We start from the raw sequence: 24,691 nt of genomic DNA on the forward strand, positions 1-24,691 counted from the left end.
TCATTCGCTGCAGATAGCTAGTTAGATAGTCTTGTAGTATTTCTAGTATTTGGGGTAAAAAAAAATTGTTTCTCTATTCTTTTCTAGTCTTGTTAATCATTAGCTGCAGATAGCTAGTCTTATCGCTATTTCCAGTATTTCGGGGGGAACAAAATGCCCCAAACTTTGGCATTTCCGCCGCATAATGAACAAATAAGTCCGGGTAGTGTTTGGCTTCCTACCTGTCATTTTTTTCTCTTGTGCACTCATGCTGCGTTTTCTGGCTCAGTGCAACTTCTTTCCTTGTTTTCACCGCGGTACTCCCCGAGTCTCCGGCTGCTTCTAATTGCCTCTTTAGCTGGCATTTTCGTCGCCGCCTTTGCTCCCTCGCTGTGTCCCTCGTCTGCAGTTTTAGCCGATGAAGCTGGAGCAATCTTCCTTGTTAGCCTGCTAGCGGGAGTTCTCTCATTGTCAGTTTTCACTGCCGCTACTCCTTGGCCTTCCGTGCTCTCATTAACTCTTGTTGTGTACCTTTCCAGCACTTTCCACAATATTGACAACCATTAAAGCGGTACACTGAGTTTTTTTTCTTTTTAAGTTCTCAAGTGACCTCGGTTGAGATTTACTGACCTTTTTTTTTCATTGATTGTTATCATTAACATTGTGTTGTAACGTCTTCATTTATTTTTCCCTCCACTGGCAACTCTGTCTTCGAACTTTATTTTTGTTCCGGCCGAAACTTCCTAAGAGTCCTCGGCGAGAAGTCTCCAGTGAGATGGCTGGCATTGGTGTTTGTAACACCCCTGAACCCGAAATAAACCGACAAGATCTCTCGAATGGAAAATTTTTGTCCACCCACGCGTCCAAGTCCTGGAGTACTTTTCCCTTAAAAGCCATTTTTTCGATCCTTTGGGTTTAACATTTCATTTGGCCTCTTGCACTTCTTAATCTTTCTTTCTCGTCTGTGTGCTTAACTATTCACTTCCTCCTCTGCCTCCTTATAATTCTTTTATTCCTGAAACATTTACTGAGCGTCTCAACAGTCCCATTTGATCCCGTTGAAGGATGTACGGTATATCTCTAGTCCGTCATCATCCCTTGCTGGTCTTCAGTTCGTCTTTCCCTTAAACACAGTACTGCTTCAAAAATCCTACATAAAAATATTCATCGAATTGACTAATCTATTAGTATTTGTATGTAGCATATTTTATGTAATTATATAAAATTTTATAATATATTTGAAAATATTTGCTAGTTCAGATGTTTTGACAATTTAATTTTAAAACTTCAATGTTGCAATATGTCCAAAGATTAAATTTTAGTAATTTTGCAATTCAAATTTTTATAATCTTTTGAAATATTACATGTTATTATAATCACATATTTTCAATGTAGCAATACTGCAAATGTATGAGGCTAATTGTTTTGTTGACCAACTTTTTTGGTATAAATGCACCCTGAACAAATGTGGAGATTCTGCGGCCATACATTTCTATTTTAATTGCGGTTTAACAACCTTATTGAAATATAATGGTGCCGTTTGCTGTGCTTTTGCAGGTCTGGTTGTGAGAGAAGCCAGCATCGAAATAACCCGGCAGCAAGTGGAGGAGCTGTTTGGCCCGGAAGATTACTGGTGTCAGTGCGTGGCGTGGAGCTCCGCCGGAACCACCAAAAGTCGCAAGGCGCATGTACGCATTGCTTGTGAGTACAGCACAAATTCCCTCTGACAACTATTATTATTATTTTAAAATATAAAATGCCACTTTCCACGCAAGAGAAAAACTAATTTCACTAATTCTAAATGATTTTTATAATAAATGTATTGTTTTTAGATGGTGGTTGCTTATCATGGGCATCTTTAGATTTTGATAGTGTTCCTAATATTGAGGCAGAAAATCTAAGGAATCATTTCCGTTTTGCTTCACTGCTACTGTCGAACTTGAAAAACTATTTTTTTGGCACTCCAGAAATTCCAACATGAGTCGGTCGTCGACAGCTTGTCGCTGCGGTTCGCCGGCAAAGTTAATAGGACGTCTGGGAACGGGTCACTGGGGGCAAGAAAGGAACACCAACTGAAATTTACACTTCCAGCAGATGACAGTACACTCTTAACGTTAAACCATTTCATTGGAGGGGTTAAACTTTTTTTTTTAATAATATGCACGTCCTCTATGTCAAAGATTTTCACCTATCGTCAATTGGTCTGGAATTTACCTCGTCGCAATACACCGGGGTTCACTGTACCGTTAAATATACGACCATGCGGGGGAAATCATTTTTTAACTTTCCCAGCGGACGACAAACCGATGCTTTTACGCTAGCCTCTCTCTTGAGCTGCCCGATCGGTTCTCGGCAAGCCCGACCCATGGCGGTTGTCCTGCCGGCGTCGTTGCCTCGGCGCCAATCAGCCGTGTAAGACGAGCCGGGACTTTTCAGGCGGTCAGGGAGAGGTGAATCCGGGAAGAAATAACCAATAACCTTTACGCCACCTCCTGCGTTTTTATTTTATTGCTCGCTCGCGCATCAGTGATGGAGTCCAACATCCTCTGTCGTAGACGATATCGCCGGACCAGACGGCATTCCCGAGTGGGCTGGACAGAAGGAAATCCATCACGCTTCGCTCTTCTTTTTAAATATTAACCAGGAAGCTGCTCTTGTAAAGGCTTTATTTATACACTTACTTACATGCTTTTATGACCTCCTCCCAAAGCCCTTGTGTTTTTCTTTCCATTTCATTGTTAACTGCAAAATTTACTTAACTCGATTTTGTAGAAAATGAGAATGGGGCATAAAAATCAAATTGATTGTTATGAATTGTGATTTTTGTGTTCAATTATTCGTGTCTTCAGGTAATGGAGCACTTGAAGGCACTGTTGAAAAAATGGCTTGATTTGTGCAAAACCCAACTTAGACCTGGTTCAGTTCCATTTTTAATCCAAATTGGGTTGTTTTACCATTTTTAATAAGGGTGCACGGTACACAACTATTTGTACACGTCCTACCGTGATTACCTTTTATTTTTTTCCAACCGGCCCAACCTTTTGACCTTAAGCGGCCTTCGGCTCCAATTTGGATCTACTGGCATGTGATTAAAATGCTCGGTGGCGGCTGAAGCTTACTTTGTTTTCCTCCGGCACCTTTCCAGCGAGTCAGCATTCCTTTTCTGCAAGCGTTTTGCGCTTTTTCCACTATCGCGTCGCGCTTTGGCCGTCGAGCTCCTCTGCATATTGAAAATGGGTTTAACTCGTTAATTAAGTGGATAATGGCAATCATTGTGGCATTATATTTAAAACCTTTATAAGCGTTTATAGAGTGCTTTTGAGAGTTGTTCAAACGACACCTATACGTATTATATTTATTCAATTGAGGTTTGTCAGTCGGCACAAATGTGCACGTGCTGCGTCAGCCTTGCTCTTTGGCCCCACAGCCATCAGGTCAAGTGTTTCTCCTTGGATGGATTAGCACTGTGCCAAGGTCGCGCACACTCATAGTCGCAGAGTTCAAATGATGGCAATTTGCTCTGCCACTTTCCTCTGAGACATGCGTGGGAATAGTAATCAGCAGTCCAGACACTCGTAATGTCCGTCAGTGCTAAATGTCTTGTGTTTATAACACGAGTGTGCCACTTTCGGTATGATGCCCAAGTCCAAACACAAGCTTTGTTAACAGCACAGACACTAACTTTCTTTAAATTAGGGGAAATATTAGCAAAATTGTAGTTGCGGCACAACTGGTTTCATACAAGGGTTTGCCCAGTTTTATTTTTTGCTGTTTATTTATTTATTTATTCATTTATTCATTTATTTATGTTTTTATTTTTTAATTAATTTTTTTATTTATTATTTACTTACTTACTTTTAACTTATTTTAAAGTTTCATACAAGGGTTTGCCCATTTTTCTTTTTTGCTGTTTATTTATTTATTTATTTATTTATTTATTTATTTATTTTTATTTATTTACTTAGTACATTAACTTATTTTATTGATTCCATTTATGTCACATTTAATTCAATTTAATTTATGTTTTGCATGGTTGTTGCTTTTTTTCTTAAGTACTTGCAATTTTTTTTTCCAGTCTTCAGTTTTTTTATTTCCTCGTGACTACAATGGCAGCTTAGTAGAAAAATAAAAAGTTTTCTAAACAAACAAATTCATCTTTAATAGAATTGCGTTGCATGGCCTGTCTGAAAAATGTATTGACTTTGAGTGTGGCATCCTGTGATGAGCTTGGTTGCTTAGCATAGTACTCAAGGACTCTAGGGCCCACTCTTGTTTTGCATGTTTTGACAGACCGTCAAAACCAGGATGCATCGACACGGAGATAACCGTCGCCACCACGGTTTCCCTGTGAATGTAGCCGTTAGCGGGTAGCCAAGCCAGCCGCCACAACGGTTATGCATAGGCTTCAAAATAAACCCGAAACAAGTAATACACAAAACTATGTCAGCAGCGGCAGTTCAAACACTGAACCAAAACTGTTTGGTGCCAAAGTCATTTTGCCTTTTAAGGATCTAAATGTAAACTGGAACTAACGTAGCCTGCTAGCCTCAACTGTGCCGTTTTCTGGATGGCTTCATCCAGACAGGCTTTGCTTTATGCCTGCAAAAGCAGAGCGACGCTTCCAAACACTGCAAATATATACATTATTTTTATAGAGTGACAGCCCGAGTTGATATGTGGTCGCGAAGGCGACGCTCCGCTCTTCCATCAAGCCACTGAACGTTTTCCCAGATGTGCCGAGCTGCTTCGGTGCGCTCGCTAAATCTTACGGCGTTGATGGAATAGAGGCCATGTGTGTGAATGCTTTATGAAAAGTAAGTATCTGTTAAAAGAAAGCTTCTGACTCTTCAAAATAAAAATAAAATGCGCTTGTGATTTTACAATCAGGCCAGACAAAGGACTCGTTCAGATATTGCTATAAACCGGCAACTTTAAAGCGACAGCCGTCTTGTATTTTCCAGCATTGAAAATTGAGCGTTTTTCGTGATCACTTTGCTGCCACGCTTTGCCAATCCACAAGAAGGAAAATTCCAAATCATTCAAAATGAGTCCTAATCGCAAAACCTCAGAATTCCTCAAACACCGAACAGCTACCGTATATTTTACGGATACACTTGAACGGCGCCAGTATGGACTTTTTTGAGGCCTAAATGATCAAATCAGCTTTTTCTCCATCCCCTGACTCACGTTTCACCGTAATTAGTCATTGACGGCAGTCTAAAGGATGGAGGATGCACACGCTTATGTCAGCAAGACTTGTTTATTCGCAGCCGTTCTGACTGCGGTCGGAAAGGCCCGGTTGGCCGGCAGGGACGGGATTATAAAGTCCGTCGAGACCAAGCCAGTCTCCGTACCTCTGACGTTGTAAGAAAACTGACTTGTGGAAGTGGATTTTGGCGCAAGTGCTCGGCACCCGTTGAATTGACCACATTATAATACAGGCTAAAGGAGCGATGTGGGTCGAATATGGAGTGTGGCGTGGAAATAAAAACACAAATGACAAACTTGTTGCTGTGATTTCATAATGTACAATAAATGCAGGGTCAGCATTGTGGGCGAGTGGTTAGCGCATCAGGAGAGCTGGGATCAGCTTTTCATCTCCGTCTTTATTTTATTTATTTTTTTAAGGTCTTTAGCCTTCCACCCACGTTCCAAAATCATGCGGTTCATCGGTAACTTCTGTCTATCGTTATATTAAATATGTTAAACGTGTTTTACGGTCATAATGGCCCTCCGATGGATGTCATGCAGTATTTCACCACAGGGGGTGAAAGCTTCAATCTTTTCTTCTTTTTTTTCAATTTACAATTAAATTTCTATGTGGAGTAGTTTTTAAATCAATCTTGTATTATTTTTAAGCACAGTGTAAGCTGTTCAAAATTCGTACATCGTTCCAGTAGAAATAAAATCACTCGTATTTTGTATTTCTGGTTTTTTTTTCAACTATGCAACTGTTTTTTCCAATGTTGGTCACAATGGTTGTACTTGGAGAAACAAGTATTTTTTTGAGGTAGTGCTTGGTGTAAAAACTTTGACAACCACTGTTCTAGAGAATCAAATAGCAACGTTTCAGCGATGCATCGGAGAGTTTTCATTGCTGACAAGCTCTTACTTTGCACTTGATTCCCTGAGCGACAGCAGGGAAAGACTGCTAGTGATTTGGCAATGGGAAGCATGCATGCCGGCTCCTTTTTTGCATAATTGCTCTGAAATGTGCTTATGCGGAGGATGCCTGCAGGCCGCCAGCACACCGCAACGCATAATAACAGTCTCAGTTGGAGCCTGCGGAAGAAGAAGGAGAAGAAGAAGAAGGAAAAGTTTAGAACGACAGGGAGAGGGCGGGGTCGTTGGATCTTCATACGAGTTTGCCCTCTGCGCTTGTCAAGCCTTTTTTGCCTTCTCACAGTTGTTTTGGGGTATTTTTTATGTGAATTTATGGAGCTGGGTGATATTATCTGTGTGGGAGTGAAGTGGGGTCAGTGGATTGGTGTGACACAGCTGTCCCCCATCAAATTGCGTTATTACCCTTGGGTGAAGTGTTTGCTTGATGGGGACATTATCCCATCTTTACACAAATTTAAACAGTCCCCTAGCGTATCATTTTTTTGGGCTTTGGTCAGAATACCCCAAGGATCAGGAATTACAGCACACTTGTCATCCACTCTAAAAAGCCATGTTCAAAGCAGTTTTTTGAAATGAGCAAATGAGCCGCTTCAAGATCTAAACGGCATTTTCCGACATATGCGGCTCACAAAGGACTTACTTGGTCTGATTTCACATATAATGGGTGGGGCAGCCAAGTCTTTGCATGCAAGTCACTTTTTCATAATGTGTCCCTTTTGCTGGGGTGAAGCTACGCCGTATGCCGGAGCTTAGCTTTAGCGAGCTTAGCGCTAATGTGTCGGTGTGCATTCATCATCCCCCGAGCTTGTCGGCGCTAATCTCCTTTAATTTCATCTTCAAGGAAATCGACTAAGACTAATTACGATCAGGAAATTGGTCACAGATTTCGGCTGGAACCGCCCCCCCCGTATATATATTTATTTTTTGTTTTATTGTTTTAGTGGGTCCAGTGAAGTGTCCCGCCGAGGCTATCGTTTCCGTTTGCCGTCATGTCCCAAGTGTGTTGTGTGGGGAACCTCATGTGCTCGAATTGGGGAATGGGGATAACGCTCTGGGCGATTATCTTCATGCTCCGTTTGGGCCATCACCCCCTCTGGGATTGATTGTATTATAAAGAGAGTGATGCTTTTTGTCCCAGCGTGACTCCTTTTAAAAACAACGCCATCCACCAGAAACGAGGCAAAACAAATTACTAGATGTCTTTTAATTAATTAATTTTTTTCTGGCTATTTATAAAACTTTAAAGTAAAGGGTGCGTGTTATGGAAAATTGGCTTTTTAATGTTTTGGATAAAAACACGTCTCTGGAATCCTTGCCCACCCATCACGTATGAAATTACAAAAGCAAGTGAAGCTTTTGTGAGCTGCCTTTTTTTTTTCCATAAAATGTGTTTATAATAGAGCTTTTCTGAAGGTTGAATGGTTGTGACATAACAGGGCTCGTTTTATTCAATATCATTATTGTGTTATTCAGAGCCGTGCCAGACTTGGCTGTTTTCGAGTAGCTGAGCTCCACAAAAACGATCGCATCAAAGCCAAAAGATAAGCTGAGCAGCAATGTTGTTGGATAGACAAATTAGCTTTGGCATCTGATCAATTGTTGAACCTTGGAGTATTTTGACAAAGACCTGGGAACTGTTTCTAATTGTGTCTGCTGCTGATTTGTGCAACCTTATGCTTTGTGTTTGTCAGTACAGTGTCATAGAATCTTCTATACATTATTTGGTAGGTGAGGAGTGTGCAGGTGTAGCAGCTCTTCTCGCCAAGCACTCCCTGCTCATCATTCAATCCTGCAGTGCACCTGCTCTCTTGACTTTTACCAACCCCCATTTGAAAATTCTACACTTTACTTCGTCTTCCTCACAGTTGCAACATTCTACAACTCACAGCAGACACACAAGGTGAGAGTGTGCCTGGCAACCAAGAAGGAGGAAAGGACTCAAGGACGACATGCATCCACAAGCACGCGCACACATAAGCCATGTTGAATAACAAAGAAACTGGCAAAGCTTCTAAAACATCTTTGGTCAAATAAACGTGGTAAATATTTTTGAAAAAGAAAATGCCTGAGCCTGGTGGAGTGATCTGTGATTGATGTCGGTAATCTGCGTGTGAGTGTGAGCTGTGGCTAACAGCAGCGTTCTCTTTGTGTTTGTGTTTTGACCAGAGATTAGAATAATTAATTGATGTTCTAGTATTCAAACGTTCCATATCTTTCGTGGCATTTGTATTTGGTGAACATTCAGGAAAAACTGAACTATTTACTACCTTTTACCCAAGAGGTTAACTTGTATTCATAAGCTCTAACTGATCTCTACCATATGTTTCCTTTTGAGGAAATCCATCAGAGCATTTGATCGGCGACATAAATAACATCCGTCGCCGAGTCCCGCCACACCGCTTGCAAAACTCTTCTCGAGTTACGCGTTTTGTTTTACGGCCGTGCCGGTTAATTGTTTTAACATCATATCCTCAGGGATATATGCCTGAATACTGTATCGTGCTGTGCAAACGAATGGGATAGAATGACTAAGACGAATGACTGCGTGACACTTCTGGACACATATTCGTAAAAAGCACTAGATTTGAACGACTACCATTTTAGAATGTCTCGAGGGATACTAGTAGCATGCATTTTTAGCTTTATTTCCTTTGGCTATCCAGTAGCCTGTGGCTAGCCTCATTTGGTTAGTTGACTAAACTTAGTAAATTCCAGGGATAGCAACTAGCCCTCCTGTAGCATTTTGGCTAACGAGCCAACAACACGTACCGTTATTTTACGGGTAATACTTTCAAACTATTCCTTTTTTGACCCTCTCTCTTTTAGTTTGCTCCTTCATTAATGGAGAAAAAAAAAAACACAAGTTCCTGGGTGACACAATGGATGTTTTTGTGTATCTGTTGTTAAAATTGTCATCATTATAGAAGCAAATACAATTGAAATATAATCGAATACAGCAACTGTATACTTAATTGCAATGTTTTTATCCCTCATGTACATTTCTAAATACGTTATGGTCAATTTAAAGTGTATATAAATGACTATAAGAGCAACTTAGTCCCTTAATGGCCGCAATGTTAGGCTACGTTTGGAATCAAATAGCCCCGAATAGACTATTTACAATAACTGCACCCGTATGACCACACTTATGTTATACAGTATTACTATTTACGATTTTTGTATTACCATGGACATCATTGATGGGGGAAAAAAAAATCTCTGTGTCTCCGCAGACCTGAAGAAATCCTTTGAACAGGAGCCCCTCGGCAAGGAAGTGTCTTTGGAACAGGAGGTGCTGTTGCAGTGTCGCCCACCAGAGGGCATACCAGCGGCCGAGGTACGTGCCGTTTTTAATGCTTATTGCTAATAAGCCAATTGAATTTTAGTTTATATTGAGCAGCCATAAAATTCCTGTGAAGCTGCTTAGCGTGGTAATTACTATTATAATCATTCAAAAGCAATTAGGCCAATGTGGCTTAATGTTGACTGCGTAACATTATCATTTCGGCTAACTTGCTAACAACAGCATCGTATTATTTGAAGGCCAATACAAGTATAGACGATAAGTTTGAATGCGTTAGAAAAGTCTATAGTTTTATCGTAAACACTGCTTTTCACCTTATCCCACAGCTCCCCTGCATTTTCTATGTTTTTGTAAGGTTGTCAAATAATGTAAATTTATTTTATAATGTATGGATGCATTCCAAAAAGTCAGAGCTTATTTTGTGCTGTGTTGTGTTTGGCTCGTTTGCATTTAAGGGTTTTGGCTGATGGTAAATTACACAAAATAATTATAAACCTATTTCCATGGAATGTTTTTAAATCCACCTACAGAAATAGACATATTCTTGACGAATTTGCATTATTAAAAAAAAAATCTTTTACTTTGATCCCAAATTGCCACTGCGACAAAAATCACTGTAAAAGTCAGAATTTCTTCTCGGAATGACATTTGCTTGAAAGTGCGTTGCGACGACGCATCAGCGATGCAAAGATGAGAAGACTAAAGTTAGATTTAAATCTCCCCTGAGAGCCAATTTGAGTCGATGGCAAAAGTTGGTGTGTGACTCCAGACCTGGAGTGTGTGTTATTTGACTTTGGAGAAAAATAGCGACATGTTTCTTTTAATCTGTAGAGAAAATCTCAGTGCCTAATTAAAATGCATTCAAGAAAGTTTTTTGTTTGTTTTTAAACAACTATCAACTTCTCTAAAATCAGCATGGACTCAAGTTGGAGCAATAGTGTTGTATGTAATTCTCATCTAGTACTCACTTGTTTAGACCAAAATTTGTATTTTAGACCAATTTTACTTCATATAAAATAATAGAAGTAGACTTATTCCTTGGAAATTTACGCTTTGTACAATCGTGGGAGATCTCAGATGTTCCCATGTATGTTTTACTGCACCTTCGAGTAAAATCAGCTTCATTGGACATACTTGGCGAATCTCTTTACATGACTTATTGATCAACTCAAGGCTATTGGATAAGGAGCGTTAACATGATGAGGTCATGGCTTCTCGGTATTAAAGCAACGTTATTAACTCGGTGCTTTAGTGTCTGCCTCATGGTCATGCGACCGAGGGTACAATCTTCAATCTCTGGCTTCCTCTCACAACCCCCCACCAAAAAAAAAAATACTACCTATTGGTGTGGCAGGCTACTGTATCCACCAAACACACACACCCATCTATCAAGCTCCAAAGCTATTTTGTGATTGTGTTCAATTTGCTCCCTTTCTGCTGTCATAATGGGATCTTGGGGCAAATGGATTGCTTCGTCTGGCATCCTCTGAAGCTGATGAGATGGATACGAGTCTCAAACGCGCCGGTGACCTCTGCTTCAAGCCACGATCTCTCCTCAGTGTTTTATTTTTAGGGTTCAATAACGAGTCAGCGCGAAGGCCCTTTTGAAATTGCCGTGTTTATAAATGAAGGCGGGGACCCCTCAACAGCATTTTGATTCTGATGTGTTTTTGTGGTCCTGAATACAAAACCCCAAAAGTCTCCCTTAGATAATTATAAAGAAATAAAAAAGCCTCAACACCAATTTTGAAATCGGGAAGCCAGCTATTGTAACAGTACACTCCAAAAATTCTCAAGCACCTATCCCTGAAATTTAACAGCCCCCATTTTGATTTCAAAGCAGCACATTTTGGCCAAACTTCCAACGCTTGTTCCTCTGACAAGCTCCTGCTTGGGAATTCACCCAAATTGGACCCAATTGGAAACTGCTATCGTCGACATGTAGGTGAAATGGAATTTCAATTATTTATTGCTTACGCCATTTTATGGCGTGTAGCATCGCCTCAAAATTGGATGAATTTTTGAAGATTCACCATGAAAAGGGGGGTTAAGCCCCCAACTGGAATGTCACTTATTGGAAGTTAGTGGGCGGAGCAACAAAGCTTTTTGATCATGTCAAGGATTCACCTAGCGGAAAGAAAACGTTTTCTTTCTATGCACATTTGAGAATGAAGAAATAGCTAAAAATAGCATACGGGCTCAGCGGTGTTGACCGCCTTGATGGGCCGCCGTAAAAGTGTCAATTTGATGGGGGTCGATGCCCTGATATGCGATCCTCGCATCGTAATGTGACCAGCTGGCACCATCATCAAAACCTCCGCCGCTTCCACGCACACATATGTTTATCTTCAATTTTACACATGACCTCCACACATTTACAAGGATTGATGTAAGCTGAACAATCGGTGCGCTCCGAATCGGATTAGCTGCCGGGAACTGGAACCGCTACACAAGTTGTCACCTTGCAGAGGTCAAGTCTTGGACAAGTACACCTAGGAATGGAAGAATGTACCCCAAATATGTTTTTGGGGACATCACTTCTTGAGACTTTTTTGTAGGTTTAGTAATGATAGACATGCCCACCAAATTTCACGTTGCTAAGTAAATCTTTTTTTTTTTTCTTAAGCGATTGCGTCACAACAGCGCCGATCGATTCACTGACAGCTCAATCGCTCGGCATCCAAATCTCCCATGAGATGGCGCACGTTCGAGCGTGGGGGTTGAAATCCTTGAGAAACAAAAGTAAATCTCTTTAGGCTGCCCGCAGAAAGCCTTTTTAAAGCTGACGGTTAAAAAGCTCTCGGAATCAGCCGGGGAGAGTTCAGCAGTTCAACGGGAACGACTTTAAGGAGGATTGGCAACAAGTGCCAAGAGGTTTCTCCTCTGTTGTTGTTTTTGTTTGATTTGACTTTTTATTTATTTATGAGGCACTTTTCTTGCACACTGCGGGCACTCGAAACCGAGACAGCGCTTTGAAATAAAGGACATATTGTGCGTTTTTAAAACTCGCATTTAACCAGAGTTGGCAAAAGTATCGTACTGTGCTTAGATAGGGGTACAGCTGCTTAAAAAAGTTTTATTCAACTCTGGTATGAGTTAAGAGGGTATTTTACGAGTATGTGTGGCATTGTGAATATTTGCACACATTCGAGGATACATACATATTAGTTTGCTGCTGTATTTATAGTCCACAGTCCCAAAACGATTTTCTAGTTTCACACACCCACCCGTGCTAACATGAGCTTACCGTGATGCTTCGTTCCGGAAGCTGCAGTTTCATGCTCAAATGAGCTTACTCGGTTTGTTTGATTTGTCATCTGTTGCTGTTGTATTAATGTGTTTTCTGCAAATATACATAATAATATATAATATATATATACCAAAATGTTAAGTAGAAAATTGCATCTGAATGGAGCCTTTTGTCTCCTCTTCAATAAAATGATTTCATGGTCAACATCAGACCTCCATCGTTCGTTAGCATGCCGCTCTCCAACCCATTTATTGCGGCAACTTTTTTTTTAAAGTGAACATTTCCATTTTATTCTTCTGTATCCACTTCCTGTCATGGGCAAGCGGGTCCCAATACTTTTGTCCAGCTTGCCTTCAAGCGACATTCATTGGAAGGCTGCAAAGGAACGCCTCGGCCTGATACGTTTTAACCGGCAACTCGAAGAGCAACACTGACCCCAAAGTTCTTGCTCGGAGTCCAATGGACTGCACGTAGCAGGTGTGTGTGTCAGTGTGTGAGTGACGGGCCCAGGTGCAGGGAAATAAACACATCAGTGTGTGGTGACAGGCCTTTCCATGTGTCTAACCTTAACACACACACACATGTAGCGTGTCAGACAGTAACTGGATACACGTCTGGAGCCGGGTCAAGTTGCTGTCACATTCTTAGCCACTCTATCCTCACCCCAAATTAGCTCCCTTGAATAATGGCTTTTGATCAACCTCCACTCGACCTTATCTGTTGCACTCTAATCCTTCACTTGAACATTATAGACTCCTCACCAGTTGAACGTACAACACTGAGCAGGATGATGTGGATCCAGTTGTCTGTCACCCGTGGCAAGTTGATCACTGGGGAAAACCTGTCTGTCATCCGGCGGGATTTGTCGGGGTTTTAAGTGTCCTTGAACAACACACAACAACCGCGGTGCAGTCCATCCAGCTGCAGCTCTCAAGGCCGATTTGCTCCTGCGAAGGCGGGCGGCGTGGGAGTGGGAAAAAAAACACAATCGCACAAGGAAAGTTATGTGCGACGACCGCAGCGTTAGGTACAGCTCAACAAAACACCGTATTTTCCGGACTATAAGACGCACCTAAAAACCTACAATTTTCTCAAAAGTGCGCCTTATAGTCCGGTGCGCCTTATATATGGACCAAATTCTTAAATTTAAACTGGCCCGAAGCATTGCGTCATGAAATCTGTGGCCCGCTGAAGACTATGAATCATGAATCAAAAAGACTATGGATCATTATTTTGTGATTATAAAGTAATTTGTTGCGTCTGAAGTTGAAATAAAAAAGATAAATTGGAGAATGATTTGATTTGGATTAAAAATCGGACATGATGCATTAATGGTGCGCCTTATAGTCCGGCACACCTTATATAGGGAAAAAGTTTTAAAATGGGCCATTCATTGACGGTGCGCCTTATAGTCCGGTACGCCTTATAGTCCGGAAAATACGGTAAACAAACGCGTCATCCGGTTCCACCTCCCTGAAATAGATGCTTACCTTTTCCCCGTCACGAAAACACACACACAGTGTCATTATCTAATTTCTTATAGTTTCTTATTTACTCATTATGTGTTGCTTCACTATTAGGCAACTTCAAGCATCTGTAATACAAATTAATTTAGTTTAGTGTTGGATCACTATTTGTCAATATTAAAACTTAACTACTACATGAATTATCTTGAGCTGCTTCAACATAAGTAAATATCAAGCGTTGTCTCTGTCTACTGCAACTGTCGTCAATTTATTCGGTTATGGGTTGCTTCACTATTTGTCAATTTGAAGTTACGCTTAATTTGTAAAGCTGTTCTAGTAATCATGTGGCTCATTATTTAGCTTGTTTGTCACTTCTAAACTAGCAAATCTGTTTACTCTTCAGTTCATTATTTGTCAAGCACAAACCACCGTAACATGAGTCAGTTAAGTATTTGGCTCACGATTTAGGAAGTTTAAACAACTGCAAAAGCAATCTCTTAAATTTCGGCTTATTCTCTCAAGTGTTGGCACACTATTTGGCACGTTGCCACAACTGCTGCATCTAATGCCTTAATATTTACCGGGTGCAAAAACACAAAGCTCACTATTTGGCAAGTTCTACCCACCACTGCAAAAATATAAGTGTGCTTGTGCACCGGAGTGTTTGTATGAAGGATTTCCTGGAAATGAAACAATTTATGTGATGCCCCCATCTCCCCCCAAATAGATCCTTACCTTAATCCTCTTTGAGGGAGCGTAGTAAGCCCCCGGCACTCATATTCTACCTCCATCCCCCCCCTACAACCTCTGTCAGACATCATCACCGTAATCCACAGATTAGTCAGCAATCTCTTATTTATTCCCCACACTGCCTGCTTGATTTATAGACACGGTGTTAGGATTATTAAAAAAAAAAAAAAGTGTATCGATGCAGCGTAGCAATTTACAAATGGGAGCATTGTTTGTGAGGGAATGTACCGTCACCTGGACTCAGGCCACGTTGGAGACGGATTAGGATCATTATCTAATGGTGTGTGTGCACATAAGTGGACAAGCACATGCACACACACGTACCCCTTCACTGGTTGTTTCACCAACTAAGTCTGTGCAACACTACTAAATGAATTCTCGTTAGTGTTGTCTTAATATCTATTCAGTATAGAGGGACAGTTCAACACTTAAGGAGGCGTGGCCTAATGACACAAAACATGTACTGTACAGAAGATTGTTTTACTATTTAGCAAGTTCAACCCATATGCGACACAAAAAAATCACTTTTTGGCAAGTTGAAATATTCAACTGCTCAGTGTTGGCTCACTATTTGGTAGGATACAGGAACTGGTCCGTTTATTTTGTCACAGTTCGCCCATTCTTTTTGGAAGTTCAAGCTACCACTCCAGCACAAGGGATTTATTTCGAGTGTTGGCTCACTATTTGACAAATTTAACCTACTGCTGCATTGTTCCACACACCTCCACCCGCACTTACCACTTCATTAGATAGAGCTGCATGTCCGATGGAATTTATGAAGATATGTTTGTTTTTCTTCCCAGGCTCCTAAAGGCACCACAGAGACCATATGTTTATCTTGGCCTTCTTTGGCCAAAGTGCATTTGGCTATTTCAATCTGTCACTAACTGGAAATGTACACTTGAAGTAGCAATTAAGATGTCCAAAGACAGAAGCGTCTCATTACGCATTGTTTTTGTTTTGTCACTGGTGACCTATTATTTTCTCTGCTGAGAATAAAGCCAGATTACAAGCCACTGATCACTTAATTCTACTTCTCTTTATTTTGAGGTTTGGCTGAATATAAAAAAAAAAAAAACGTCTCATTATTTTGGCAAGCCAGATATATTAGGCTGGTGAATTGGTGTGACATTTTTCATCGTTAAGTGTTGGCCGTTTATTGGACGGGCCATTTCAATGCTACTGTAGTCGATGTAATATATTTAAATCACCGTTGCTACACTTTTGTGTACGTTGTCAATTGGTAATTTGGAAAGCTAAATCTATTGTTTCACTAGTCAGTAATTTGTGAATGGTAAAAGCCATTAAAAAGCTACACAAAGGACATCAGAAAAAAAAAAAACAAGAGTGCTTTTCTCTCTTATTTTGCCCACATCCATGTCTCCCTCCCTCCCTCCCTCCCTCCCGTCAACTCTCCCACCCCCCGGTACTGCTTGCCCCCTCTGCGCTTTTATTTTGTGTTTGTCACTATCCGTCTCTGTCTTCCCGCGGCCTCTTCGCCACCCATTTGACACTTTTCTTTCTGAGACAAATGCAGGGATTGACGAGCGACATGACAGTGTCGGCGGTGCGGCCTTGTCAAAGCGGCCGTACCCGCGCTGCCCCCGGCGGTCCTGACAGCGTTGTCACGGATGAATGAACACTGTGTTGTGACACATGCTGCAACGCTGTCGCACACAACACTTCTCGTCCGCTTTTAAAGTTGTTGCCACGTTTATGTTGACCAAGTTGGCTGCGCCGATGAAGTTTGGGAATTAATTTCACCTCATTTATTTTGAATGAACGTGTCCGTACAAGAAGAGTATTGACTGTTATAAACATGGTTAAGATGTGTGTGTGTGCGCAAAAGTATGATGAGCGGTACAGTGTAAACGGTGTGTGTGTATATATACTATACCGTATTTTCCGCACTATAAGGCGCACCTAAAAACCTCCAATTTTCTCAAAAGCCGACGGTACGCTTTATAATCCGGTGCGCCTTATATATGGACAAATATGGATTCGTGGATAAGGACTAATTTATTAAAGTAAGTGTTTATTTTGTGTGTTGTGTGATATTAACGTTTTAGCAACGTTGAGTTATTGATATATTGTTGTTGTTCTCACTATTTTGAGTGTTACTATATTGTGATTGCATTAACGTTTGAGCAACGTTATTTATTCCATGCGCCTTCTAATCCAGTGCGCTTTATATATGGACAAAGTTTTAAAATGGGCCATTCGTTGAAGGTGCGCCTTATAATCCGGTGCGCCTTATAGTGCAGAAAATACGGTATTCAGTTCAATTATTTTATGATTCATTATTTAGCAAGTTCAACTCATTAAAAACAATACAATTCATTATTAATCAATTCTGTTTAGCAATAGCTCACTATTTGGCATGTTCAAGTCACCGCCGCAACACTAGTCATTCAGTGATTGCTCACTATTTGGCATGTTCATATCTATGCTATTAGTAGTGAGGCAGCCTTGCAGATTATAATGTCTGTGAAATATTGCTAAATGCTTTCAATGAGCAAAAAAAAATGAAGACCACCTTCAGCATCTTATGAACCCATAGCCATTTAGTAACCGACTGATTCAACAGCATTAAATATACTTATTGAATAACTTACGAAAAGATAATCCCGCTGTTTTATCGGTACAATCTGCATATTTTTTTAGACGTTAAGATGAAGGGAATATTACCAAAACGATGCTCGTGCTGATATGCTACGTTCATGAGCCGCAATCGCCGCGATACAGTTCAAATCCATTCAAGACGACTCGTTTGCGACCGTGAAAAATCCAGTATGATTACGTTCTTATTTTTGCTGAGCTATGTTAACTACAATAACACATCTTACAGCCGCCTCTGATTGTAGTGAAATATTAGCTTATCACACAGTGCCAAGAAGTTGCTCGGGGCACTGTGGATGTGTTGATGCTTTCAAAAAGCTGCTTCTTCTTTTAAAGGTAGAAAGAAGGCTGCGGGCCACGCCAGTGTGACCTCGCTGAGACTGATGTACAGCATTTTGTTATAAATTCTCCTTTTATAGTAAAAAGGAAGCATGGAGAAAATGAACTATGTGCCTCGGGGTGCCTTATTCAGCATTAAAAAGCTGCGATTTAAAGCAGCACTAAGGAATATTTGTTTTGGTTCCCCCATAGTTGTGATCTTTACAAAGTTTATACGACCTCTGCACCCAGCTCTCGATAAACATGTTACAACTGGCGCTGATAAACTTGGATTCTGGCTGGTTGAACTTTCTCTTTTGAATACTTGTAAAAAAACAGTATTTGTCAAATTTGCTGGACAGCAAGGAGTTAAGTAGTAAGAGAACCAGTTAATATAGTCATTAGGCTAATAATGATATGAGAATCCTTGACGGGGGGCTTGGGGGTGGGGGGGTTGTTAATCACACATATTTAGACCTGGAAAGTCAATTAAAAAGGATGATAGCATGGCCCCCAACCGACTCTGAGTCTCCTCACACTTAATGATTTTAAAGTGTCATTAGCACTCCTACGCTCCTGTACACTTGAATTACACACAAGCTAATACACACACAAGGTTAGCTTCTCATTCATAGCATAACAAATGTTAAAATAGTGTCATGTTCATCGAGTAATTATCTCCAATGCTATCATTCGCATATCAACATTAATTAGTCGTTGGCTCAGGATTTAGCCACTTGATGCCGCTCATACCAATTGATTTATTTTTCATCTATTCTATTGATTACTGGCTCTCTCTTTTGCAAGTTCAATCATCTTCAGTAATGAGTCAAAGTATGATTTTATTTCATGCATCACTATTTGGCACCACTACAAGACTTGTTAATCGGCGGCTCACTATTTGGCAAGTTCAAGCCTTCACGGAAACAGGAGTCTGTGCACGCTATTAAACGATGCTTGTAAATGTATTCATTTTTGACTCACTATTTGGCAAGTTTACAAAAGTGAGAGGAGAGCTGATGGCAGACCAAAAGAGGAGGTTGTTCATCTCAAAAGGAGGTCACACATGCACACGTGGGTACACACCTGGGAGATTCAACACCTGTGCAGATGTTTCCCGCTGATCTATTGGACTCATCCTCTCGTGTCAACATTCAAGAGTAAAGAGAGCGAGCGTGAGCAAAGGGAGGCAGAGATGGATGGCCACCAATCTTAAAAGAAGGTCGGCAGCGGGGAGACAGAGAGAAAAGAAGTATTTCCACGGCAACCGGCCACGAGCGATGGTGAGAGGGTGATTATGGAGGAGGAGGCGGTGAGGAGCAGATATGTGTGGGTGATCCATTAAGACACCCGAGACAATGTCAACATGTATCGAGGAAGGAGAGACGAAAGGGAAGAGAGGAATGAATGAAGAGGATAAATGAATGGTGGAGAGCTCCCCGCATTTCCATACAATGTGCACAATTAGGGAAAGAAGGATGGATGTTGCTGAGTGGGGAGAAAAGGTGTGCGTGCGGGTGAAGCAACGTTGGTGTCATCTATTATAAAATAAGAGCGGGGTTATCTATCTTCTCCTCACTTCCTCTCTTCCCTCACTGGTCTTTTTTTCCTTCTTCTTGTCCTGTTATTCATCCACTCTGGCTATTTCCCTCTCCTTACCTCCCGCCCATTTCTCATTCATAATCTCTCCTCTTTTCTCACCTCTTTTCTTTCATCTCCCTTTTCTTCTCCTCTCCAGTCTGTTGGACCCACATTTCCCCTCTCATTTATCTCCGCTCCTGTCCTTTCGCTATTTCCTTTTTTCCCGTCTGCCATCTTGGGCTTTCTGTTTCGCGCGGGGCGACAAAGGTGCTGCTTTTTGCGCCTGACACAAAACAAAACGCAGCGTACCGCAAAAACACGCTCATTTACAATTTCCGTGTCGGGAGTGTACAATGATACTTAATGTGTCTTGTTTGTGTGAGCCGTACATCTTTCAGGGGCGCTGCACCGGCTGGGTTATAAATAGGTCTCGAAAGGCAAGTCCCAGTCCAAGCGGGTGTCCTCATGTGTCCCAGTTCTGTCAGCGGCCGGGCACCTTGGACAGCGCTGGGATTATTCTGCTCATTTTGGAAGTTGTTTTCGCTTCCAGTTGCCACCGATGTGTTTTTATTCCCGCTTTGAAGAACACACCGTGTGGGAACTGTGCTTATAATAACCTCTGAGAACTTTAACCTCCCCGTACCTTTTTTACATATTAGATATTTGGTACTTTTAAAACTCATCTTTTTTTTAATTATAACTTAAATTAAAATCCCTAAATTATCATAAAATTACTACTATTCTCATTGCATTATTTTTTTTCTTGAAAATTTCACGCACCTCTGAGAACTTTACCCTCCCCGTACCTTTTTTATATTTATTAGATATTTGGTACTTTTAAAACTTTTTTTAAATTATAACTTAAATTAAAATCCCTAAATTATCATAAAATTTTTAAAACTTTTTTTATTATAACTTAAATTAAAATCCCTAAATTATCATAAAATTACTACTTTTCTCATTGCATTATTTTTTTTCTTGAAAATTTCATTAAATTACAATATATCAACAGTATTTTCTTCATTTAAAAAAAAGGAGCTGTTTTTTTGCCAGCTCTGTATACTCTTGTCATTCTGTACCCTTATGTGCGGTGGTTATATCTATTTTTTTTCTTTTAAGTGTGGCCCTAATAGTGCTCTATGCAAAAGACGTCATCAGTAGTCGCTATGGCAACCTAGTCATGTCAACGTACTTTAATTGGATCTTCAAGTCACTCGCACCGATGTCATTAATTAAGCTGTCAACGCTCCCCAGAAATCCCACCATGGCGCTCACCTAACCAGCGTTGCGTTGTTGCAGCCGCGGTCCATTTGGAGCGTGTCGCCAGGGCAGCGGGACGGTCCGAAATTCCCCCCCGAGACACCTCGGCACATATGGCCAATTAAAATGGACGTCAAATGGCACATGCTCACTTCATAAAAGACACCCGAGCCGCTGCCGTCATTAGCTTAATGTTGCTTTAAATGTAGCCCGAGGTATCCATCATATTTTAAATTGGCTAATTTCGACACCTGATTTTCACCTGCTCATGTTCAACCATACTCGGTTCAGTGCAAATATGCCTCGTGAGTTAAGACGCTTGTATCTCAAGGCATGACTATATATAGCAATTTTTTTTTTTTAATTAGTATCCCAAAAATACGTCAATGTCACTTTAAACTGAAAACCGTATTCCGTAGCTCCAAATTTTTGTGACACTTCAAATATTTTCTAATTCTAATGCACACAAGCGTGAGTGCTGATGATGAACTTCATTGTCTTCTGATTTTGTGCAAACACACGCGCATCCACATTAGCTGAATTCATGCGCGCCATTGGATTAAATTTCTATTAGCTTTCCCCGATTGAGTTTGAAGAGTGTTGATTAGGCGGTAATGGCCTTTGTTAGCTCGCTAATGAAGGGCTTGATTACTATTCTACTTAGTGCCACACATCGGGATGCGGCTGATGTGTTTGCTTTGCTTAGCATCTGTTGGCGATAACACACACACACACACACAATTGTCTTTTTATTTGCTGAGGAGAGGTGACGCGAGCAGAGGCGAAAGACGGATGGTGTTGCCTTGCCAGCGCTCATCTCTCACTCCCCTCCTGAATTGTGTCTTTTCGGCTCCTCGCATCCTCTCAAACGACTCCACTCTGTCCGTTGTAGTATTTTTTTTTTAACACCTCCAGCACCTTCCGGGACTATTTCTGGCCCCCTTTTAGCTCTTGTTTACTTCTTTTCCCACTGACTGGACTTAGACCCCATGATAGTAAGTCCAGGGGTGTCAAACAAATTTTTCTAAACTAATCTGACACTAGTAAAAATGAACGGTAATAGAAATTGCTAGCCAAATCTCTATTTTTAAAAAGTGAAGACAATTTGTGATTTTAGTAATGACACAAAGTTGATGCAAAATTTGTCTTCACGGGCCACATAAAATGATGTGGCAGGCCGTATCTGGCCCCCGGGCCTTGAGTTTGACACCGATGCATTAGTCCTTTAATGAGATGTGTGTGCAAATATGTGTGTGCGCAATACAGTGCCCCCCCCCCCCCCCCCACTCTACCACCATTGCAACATTTTTAAAGAGGAAGTCAAATGCTTTTGTTGCTTTCCACATAAAAGATCCACCGTTTGGGAGATCCATGCTTTTCATTGGTCAATAACAACGCATCGGGGTTACCATAAATCCTTGTACCCCCCCCTTCCCTCAAGCAAACTTTCCTCAACTCAAAAATAAATAAAGAATGCCACTCTGGTGGGCTAATTTGAAAAAGTTTCCACGTATGAAAGTGAGTACGGCTCCTGCAGCTCTCCCACCTCGGCATCCCATCACTCGAGTGTCATTCCAGCATGAAATGAAGTGACAAATCTTCCTGGGGTGGCTTGTTGGGATTATTATGAGAGCGCACCACGCCCGCTCAGTGCCCACCCACCCACTCACACACACACACACACACTCGGGCAAGGCTAATCACTGGCAGGGAGAGCTCTTTAAGCCACTCGGCTGTGGTCTTGCGGGGATGGAAATAATACAGCTAATCAAGGAGGATGATCCTCAGTATCAACACTTCATTTTCAGTACAGTGTGCTTTGCAGGTTGTAAAAGAGTCTTGCGTAAGCGATCTTTTATGTGTTTTATCATTTTATCTCCACCATAGCGCATTTTAGCATTGGTTCTAATCTGAATTTTCTTTTTGGGGGGTTTGCCTTTGAAAGATTCACATGACGTTCCTCTTCTGTGTCACAGAAGATTTCGCCTTGCGGAACTTTTATTTTATTTTTTGATTATTATTGCGGCGCTCCCCAGCGCAACAAAATATCTATAATGTGGCCTACTTTTATCCAAGCCTTTGTTCCGCCGGCACCGCTAAAAAAGCAGGCAGATAGAAAGCGCCGTGCATTAACGCTTTCCCTTTTGCCTTTGCCTTGATCTTGCACAGCTTGAGATGGGGACGTTTGTCCTTCGAGCAACAAAAGATGAAAAAGTGAATCATAACGGTTTTCACAGCAAATGCAGTACAATTGTGTAAAAACAGCTCAGTCCGCTCGGTGCACACCGGGTGATGCGGACGATCTCGAGAGACGTCCAGAGACTAGTTTTTGTAAATTGCCAGTTTACAGGCAAACTCTGCTGTTACTCAAGAGTTCTATAACAGGAACTCTTCCTGGAGCTTTGAAGACCTTCTTGTCTGTCCTCGACAATGAAGAGGCACTACCCTGAATTCGGACAACCCTTTATAGTCTGGAAAAATATTTCGATTTAAAAATCACTCAAAATGTTAACGATGAACCCTAATATTTTAGGCACGATTCAAGTTGATTACTGACCGGGCAAAACTGCCTTCCTTTTGTTTCAAAGAAGAGAAGAGTGGACTCTTGCTGAACCTTTAGCAAATCCTCTCTCAGTTGAAACCAAGGCCAAGGCTATGCATATTGTCTGTGTGTGTGGTGTGAGCGAGCATGCGTGTATCAAAAGTCGTATTTGTGTGTCTTGTGTCTAACGCTGGGGAGACAGGTGATGTTGGGGCGAGAGTCAAAATAACAAATATGTCCGCCCAGCCAACCCTGCCAAGAATGGCTTGATCCAATCAGCCACCGTCTGCTGTCTTGTACACAAACCCACGCTGGGGCTAATGATGCGATGTCTGCGACCGTATTGGGGTCTCGTTGTCTGAGCCCGACGGATGCTGAAAAAGAAATGAGTGCACTACAGCTGTGATAAAACAGAAGAGATCTGCTTTTGCGTCGTGGAAAATGCTACAGTAAGCAAGTGCGAGAGCGGAAGGTTGCTGGGGTTAATTGGCATTGAAGTTCAAATGACTTTTTAAGTGCAGGAGGCATGTTTGTTCTCATTGATTTTGCTGACTGGGAGTCATTTATAAACTGTGTTTGCAAAGAAGGAAAAGAACTAATGGAGTAGAAGACCTCAGCACGTGTGTGACGCTACGCCACAAAAGAATTGCTGGAGTGGAAGGGATGGGTGGATTGACGGACGGACGGACGGACGGACCAAACGATGGATGGATGGATGGATGGATGGATGGATGGATGGATGGATGGATGGATGGATGGATGGATGGATGGATGGATGGATGGATGGATGGACGGACGGACGGACGGACGGACGGACGGATGAATTGATTGCATGGATGGATTGCATGCATGGACAGACAGATGGACGGATTCCTCCGGTTTCTTTCATGTTTCACTTCAATTGATGCAGCTTAGCTTAGCTGTATGTCCTCCTGAACCCGTCTTGATATTTTTTGGCCGGTCCATCTTCAAATATTTCCTGTACACAGTTCCATTTTCTTGTTGTGGAGCATAACCTTTACTTTTATATTAGAAAGCAAAAGGTCAAACAAGCAGCTTTCCGTCATCCCAAGAATCAAGTCTGCGAAGAGGAGCATCAAGTTGCTAGCAACGCCAGCCCTGTTTTCCCCACATCTGAGATTTCCATTTCCTAACGTAAAGTGAGAAGGAAATTAAACAATGCGAATGGAACAACGTTGCCGCCAACATTTATGCCTCGGCCGTAAAGCTCGGACAGGCTGAATTTACGAGAGCTCGCCGCCGTAAATACTGCGCTCGGGAAATGTGATTAGGCTCATAAATAGAATATTCCCCGCTGTCCTACCCTTCACCCGAGGAGTCTTGTAAAAGCATATGTTCAAGACACTTGCCTGCTTTTCTCCGTTGCCAGTCGCCTGTGTGGGATCTCCACATTTACAACTGTGCCATTTCTCAATCAAAACAAAAACATTCCAAGTACGAATAAAATGCATCATAATCACCGGAGATGCCGATTATTT

General features: G+C 41.4%; 1 protein-coding gene across 5 annotated transcripts in view; it reads left to right on the forward strand.

The window, feature by feature from the left end:
* LOC148397413 (netrin receptor UNC5C-like) overlaps nt 1–24,691 on the forward strand; it is a 142,896-nt gene that overhangs the window by 97,780 nt on the left and 20,425 nt on the right. For all 5 annotated transcript variants that reach the window (XM_088375900.1, XM_088375899.1, XM_088375903.1 and 2 more), the window contains 2 exons: nt 1,537–1,680; nt 9,336–9,439. In XM_088375900.1, the coding sequence (XP_088232026.1) occupies nt 1,537–1,680; nt 9,336–9,439 (248 nt within the window). The remainder of the gene's footprint in view (nt 1–1,536; nt 1,681–9,335; nt 9,440–24,691) is intronic.

Source organism: Syngnathus floridae, chromosome 5, assembly GCF_059516105.1.
Source record: "Syngnathus floridae isolate MCC-2025c chromosome 5, RoL_Sflo_1.0, whole genome shotgun sequence".
Classification (NCBI taxonomy): Eukaryota; Metazoa; Chordata; class Actinopteri; order Syngnathiformes; family Syngnathidae; genus Syngnathus; species Syngnathus floridae.